This window comes from Geotrypetes seraphini, chromosome 8, assembly GCF_902459505.1.
Source record: "Geotrypetes seraphini chromosome 8, aGeoSer1.1, whole genome shotgun sequence".
NCBI classification, from domain to species: domain Eukaryota; kingdom Metazoa; phylum Chordata; class Amphibia; order Gymnophiona; family Dermophiidae; genus Geotrypetes; species Geotrypetes seraphini.
In genome coordinates this window covers 5,995,485-6,001,484 of record NC_047091.1, presented here as the reverse complement: position 1 = coordinate 6,001,484, position 6,000 = coordinate 5,995,485, and the positions used below count along the sequence as shown (strand labels likewise).

Below are 6,000 nucleotides of genomic sequence, written 5' to 3'. Positions count from 1 at the left end.
GCTCACATAAGAGCTGCCATAGTGGGACAGACCAAAGGTCAGTGGTCTCAAACTCGCGGCCCACCAGGTACTATTTTGAGGCCCTCGGCATGTTTATCATAATCACAAAAGTAAAATAAAAGTTTCTTGATCCTACGTCTCTTGAGCTATAAATGGCAATATTATTATTAAGACTTAGCCAAAAGGAAAGATTTATCAACTATAGAGTTTTACCTCATGCAAAATTGTCATTTCTTTAATAAGACATTAACTATTTTTTTCTGAGGCCCTACAAGTACCGACAAATCCCAAATGTGGCCCTGCAAAGGGTTTGAGTTGGAGACCACTGCCAAAGGTCCATCAAGCCCAGGATCCTGTTTCCAATAGTGGCCAACCCAGATCCCAAGTACCTGGCAGAAACCCAAAGAGTAGCAACATTCCAGAGCTGAGATTGTGATGTCATAATGCCTCATTCCACCAATGCATAACAGACACCTCATCAATGATGTCACAATGGCTTGATTATTTCTTTACTTGGTTCACATGAGAACATAAGAGCTGCCATAGTGGGACAGACCAAAGGTCAGTGGTCTCAAACTCGCGGCCCACCAGGTACTATTTTGAGGCCCTCGGCATGTTTATCATAATCACAAAAGTAAAATAAAAGTTTCTTGATCCTACGTCTCTTGAGCTATAAATGGCAATATTATTATTAAGACTTAGCCAAAAGGAAAGAGTTTTACCTCTTGCAAAATTGTCATTTCTTTAATAAGACATTAACTATTTTTTCTGAGGCCCTCCAAGTACCGACAAATCCCAAATGTGGCCCTGCAAAGGGTCTGAATTGGAGACCACTGGTCTAGTGCATGTTAAAATGTACAGCGCTGCGTACACCTTTCAGCCCTATACAAATAATAAGTAGTAGTACAGAAGTAGATTAGTCAGTGAAGGGGGTGGTGACTTCCCGGAGAACCAATAGGCGGGGATCTCACAGGATAAAGGGGAAGGGACTGCTGGGACAGCTAACGAAGGGGCGGGGCGGGGCGGCTCCAGAAGCAACGGGCGGAGCCGAAGCGCGATCGGAATGAGAAAGGGGCGGGGCCTTTTGCAGATTGTCCAGGGGCGGGGTCGCGAAGATACTTCGCGAGAGGCTGGGAAAAGAAAGGGGGCGGGCTCGCTCAGACGGGAGGGGGCGTGGCGTCCAGCTTCACGTGGGTGGTGGCGGCGGGGAGCTGCCCCGGCTCGCTGTTGTTTTGCTGCCCGGGCTTGGCATGGAGGGCGGCCCGGCGGACTCCGCGGGCAGCTACTGGCAGGACCCGCTGGCGATCGCGCTGAGCTGCCGCAGGTCCCTGTCGGGCTCCGGCGGGGCCGGGGCGGGGGGCGGCTCGCGAGCGGCTCGAGGGCGCCCCCTGTCCGTGGTGTATGTGCTGAAGGAGGCGCCCGAGGAGCCGCAGGCGCTGGACTGTCTGCGGGAGGCGTGCGCCGCGCTGCCGGCCCAGCTTCGGACTCTGCCCTTTGGGACCCTGGCGCTGGGAGACACTCACACCCTGGACTCGTTTTATAATGCAGGTGAGCGAGGGTTAAAACCAGGGCTGGATCCTCTCTGGACCTGGACTGAGTTGACATTAGCCTCTTGGTTCTACCAACGAGGTTGTAGGATTTCCCCACTGAATATGCATGCACTTGCCTCCAATTGTATGCGAATAGATCTCATGCATATTCATAGGGGGACATCCTGAAAACCCGACTGGATTCTGGCAGTCATTGCCCACCCCGTTCTACCTCTATAGAATAATAATAATAATAATAACAACTTTATTTTTGTATACCGCAATACCACTAACAATTCAGAGCGATTTACAATGCAAGAGACTGTAGATCAGGAGTCTCAAAGTCCCTCCTTGAGGGCCGCAATCCAGTCGGGTTTTCAGGATTTCCCCAATGAATATGCATGAAATCTATGTGCATGCACTGCTTTCAATGCATATTCATTGGGGAAATCCTGAAAACCCGACTGGATTCCGGCCCTCAAGGAGGGACTTTGAGATCCCCGCTGTAGATATACAGCGAAGATTCAATGTAAGGGAATGTACTGTGCAGTTGAGAGCAGTTTACAATGCAGGGGACTGTACATGTACAGCAAAGATATTTATACAGTGGAAATACAGTGCGAGAGACTTATTGAGCAAGATACAATGCAAGAGACTGTATAATGCGGTTGAAGCGATATACTATGCAAAGATAGTTGTACATATATAGCGAGGATACAGTGTGGTGAATGACAAGAAAAATGCAACCGGTATCAATTATGGGAGGGTGCCGAGAGGGGAGGAGTAAGTAAGAAGGATGGAAGTGTTGGATAGAGGGGGAGGAAAGAAGAGTTCATGGGGGAGGAGAGGTGGTAGAGTTTGGTTAATTGGAGGGGAGGGTTAGAGAAATTTCAAATCTCGGTCCTCGAGGGCTGCAATCCAGCCGTGTTTTCAGGATTTCCCCCCCAATGAATGTGCATGAGATCTATTTGCATGCCCCACTTTCATTGTATGCTAATAGATCTCATGCATATTCATTGGGGAAATCATGACTAGATTGCGGCCCTCGAGGACCCGCATTTGACACCCCTGATCCAAGACATGATGTTGTGAGTTGAAACCGGTGCTGGAACAATTGTTTGGTGTTCCGGGTTAAGCGGTACCCCCATAATGTGATGAGGCTGGTAAATTTGCCCCTCAAATCTCTAGCCGTCTTCCTACATGTTGCTGGATTCTTCATTTTATTAGAATGGCATAACATACATAGCGGATGCTCCTTTTCATATGCATTCTTGGGTATACATTCATGGATTTAACAAGGACTTTAAGGCAGCTCCCTTCCACTTTTTCAGAGCTTTAAGCATCAACTGTTATCTAAAGTATCCTGGATGTAGATTAGAGAATGACACGGGGACAATTGTTTTCCTGTCCCCACAGGAACTCAATTTCCCTATCCCCATGACTTTTGTCCCTGCCCAATTCCTGTAAGCTCTGTCTTAACCGCACAAACCTCGAGCACTTATGATTTTAAAGTGTCTGAGGCTTGTCAGATAAGGACGGAGCTTAGGCATTGGTGGATTGAGGCATTATGACATCACAATCTGAGCTCTAGAACGTTGCTACTTATGATTTGAAAGTGTTTGAGGCTTATGAAGATGACGACGGATCACGCAGGAACGAGGCAGGGACAGAAAAAGAGCTCACTGGGATGGGACGGGAAAATGAGTTTCCTTGTCATTCTCTAATGTAGATTTCTGCATTGTTACAACTTCTTAGGTTCCTCTTTGTTTCTACAGATATAGAAGGTTGGAATGGCCTCTCTTGCCAATATCGGGATCCTCCCCCTCCCTCTCCGTCTGTCTCCTCTTCTTAGACTTGGAAACTGTAGCACATGGAGGACAGGGTGAAGGATCTGTTTGCTTTAAAAAGGGAACTTTAGAAGTATTCACAAGGGATGCAAAAAAAATAGGCTTTATTTACTTTAATGTTTTAGGCAAGATGACAAGAACATGTTAAGGTATGTAAAATATTTGAAGTATGTCTTGGGGAGAAGCTGTTGCCTGCCCAAACACCACCTACTGCTTGCAAAGGGACCTCTCTTGTTCTTCCTTTGGGCTAGAATCACTAACTTTTTTCCCCGGGGACGATCCGTGGCCGATTTCAGCAGGCCCGATGAATTCGCAACATGAACAAAGTCAAATTAGAGCGATCAGAAGAACGCCCTCCTCCAACCGCACAGATCACGAGTGTGTGATCCTGAAGCATGCGCAGACTTATCTGCTTTCCCTGCGCATACGTTTTGTGTCTGGGTTATTTTTTATTTCTGGTTTGTTTGTTTTTTTACGTGCAACTCTCCTGCTCTCCCCTTCCAGCCAAGCCCTGCTCTTGCCGCCCAGACTCTCCTGCTCACTGCCGCCTTCCCTGCAGTGCGAGCCCACGGGCTTAAAGCGGGACCGCACTGCGGCATGCAGCCCCGCTTTAAATTCACTGGCTCTCACTGCAGGGAAGGCGACGGAGATCCAGGGCTAGCAGGGCTGGAAGATCGGGACTGGACAGGCTTCCATTGTTGCTTGCAGGAAAAAAAACCCAAAAAACCCCAAGACTGAAGATCGGGGCAGAGTGTAGGGCGGCAATGGAGCAGGAGAGTTGGCAGAGACGTGTGCGACTGGTCGCCAGCAGTCGCTTCTTCTCATGATCGGCCAGCCCAGTCGGTGTCCCAAATTTGTTTGGTAAATCGCGTCCCTGCCTACTTTGCATGCGTTTCCCCTCATTTGCATGCACGGATTGGAAGCGGATCGCAGGAGAGGTAAGTGAATCAGGCCGGAGGGAAATTTGGTCGTAAAGGGGTCGCGAAACGATCGGTACACGATCGGTTTGCTTTGTGAATCTAGGCCTAAGTGTAGTGTGGGGGTTCCCTACCCCCTCAAAAAAGAGGGTTACTTTGTAACCCTCAAAAAGACAAACTAGTATCTGCTGTATGGAGCGCCATTGACGGGGCGCCGTTGTCCTGCTCTTCTCTGGTAACCTGCTGTCATCGATAAAAATGTTTGAACTTAATATTATGTTGAACTTTAAACTCTGACTCTGGGGCCATGCAGACTTTTGAGGAAAAAGTTTAGAAATAAGTAACCCATTGCCCTTATCTCCGGGGAACTTGAGACTAAAACAGTGTTCTCACAACTGTTTTTTTAGCTCCAGCGTACTAAACGGAATAACTGTTTTTCACAGCACATTATAATTGAAATGAATAAGCCTGTATAAATGTTCACCGGCCCGACTCCCCTCTGAAATCACTTCCGTTCGTGGAGCCAGGAAGTGGCATAAAAGGGAAAGCCAATGGTGGTGCGAGCAGGAGGCCGGAGAAGCCGCTCGCGCTGGTGAAGATTTAAAGAGGTACAAGGGGGAAGGGAGGGTGCGAGTGTGGTGTGTATGGGGCGCGGAAGGAGAGGTAGGGCATCTCCTACCCTCGCTATGCCACTGCGTCCTGGTCCCGTGACAGGAAGTGATGTCAGAAGGAAGCTAAGGTGTGTGCGAGCAGCAGATTGAAGATGCTGCTTGGGCTGGTGGACCATTTTTACAGCGGTATACCGAGGGTGGAGAGGAGGATAGGCCCCAGCGCTGGCAGTGACAGACTTTTGCGTACACGATGCACACGTCATCTATTCTAGTATCTATTTATTTAATGAATTCTTTCTTGTAAATGGAATTTTTAAAAATAAATTCATAATTTCTCGCAGCACGCCCGGCATCTTGTGGCATGCTGTTTGCAAGACACTGGAATAGAAGAAAAGGCTCTTCTCTGCCTAGATCTCTCTCAGGAAACAGGAAATAATGTGGAAACCGTTTCTACAGAGCAGAAGATCCTCCCATAATAATTTGAGTGTCCTGATATAACACTCCAGGACCGGGGTTTCCTCAGCAGAACGATGAGGCCTTATTTACTAATTATTTTTAATTGTTTTTCTGTTGTGGCGTGTGATTTGTGTTTTTTCAGGTTGTTTTTTTTTTAACTTGTTCCTGTTTTATTGTTATTGGATTTTTCATGCATGTTCGGCTTTTTGCTTCAAGCCTTAGAGATGTCTTCACAATTTAATCATTTTATTTTACTTACTGGGATTTATTAACTGGCTTTACGAAGAGATTCACCCAATGTGGTACCTCAGGTACAGTTTTGAACATCAGACTTAACATTTTTATTAATGGCATAACAAAAATAAAATGATCAAATATAGACACAAATATAATCGATGAGGTCAACTGGGAAAGAACAAATTGAAACCTACCATGAAACGGTATCAAAAACATACGCATTTAACAGCACTACAGAACAACCGTGTAAAAGAGAGATGATAAATTTCAGTATAATACAAACGGTACCATAATAGCAAGGAAGAACATTGAAATAACATAGTTACGAGGGGCTGCTGAAAAGTTCTCAGCCCAACCAACAAAGTTGGGGCTGTCTCCATCGAGGGTTATGCACTTAGGCCCC

General features: G+C 47.0%; 1 protein-coding gene across 5 annotated transcripts in view; it reads left to right on the top strand.

The window, feature by feature from the left end:
• The first annotated feature begins 1,195 nt into the window (after window positions 1–1,195).
• Window positions 1,196–6,000, top strand: part of MAP3K6 (mitogen-activated protein kinase kinase kinase 6) — an 82,149-nt gene continuing 77,344 nt past the window's right edge. Inside the window, exon 1 of one of the 5 annotated variants that reach the window (XM_033957311.1) lies at window positions 1,196–1,548. In XM_033957311.1, coding sequence (XP_033813202.1) covers window positions 1,251–1,548 — 298 coding nt within the window. In that variant the 5' untranslated portion in view covers window positions 1,196–1,250. Of the gene's footprint in view, window positions 1,549–4,258; window positions 4,315–6,000 lie in introns of those variants that run through there. The other 4 variants (XR_004540498.1, XM_033957306.1, XM_033957307.1 and 1 more) reach the window with 4 other exon arrangements.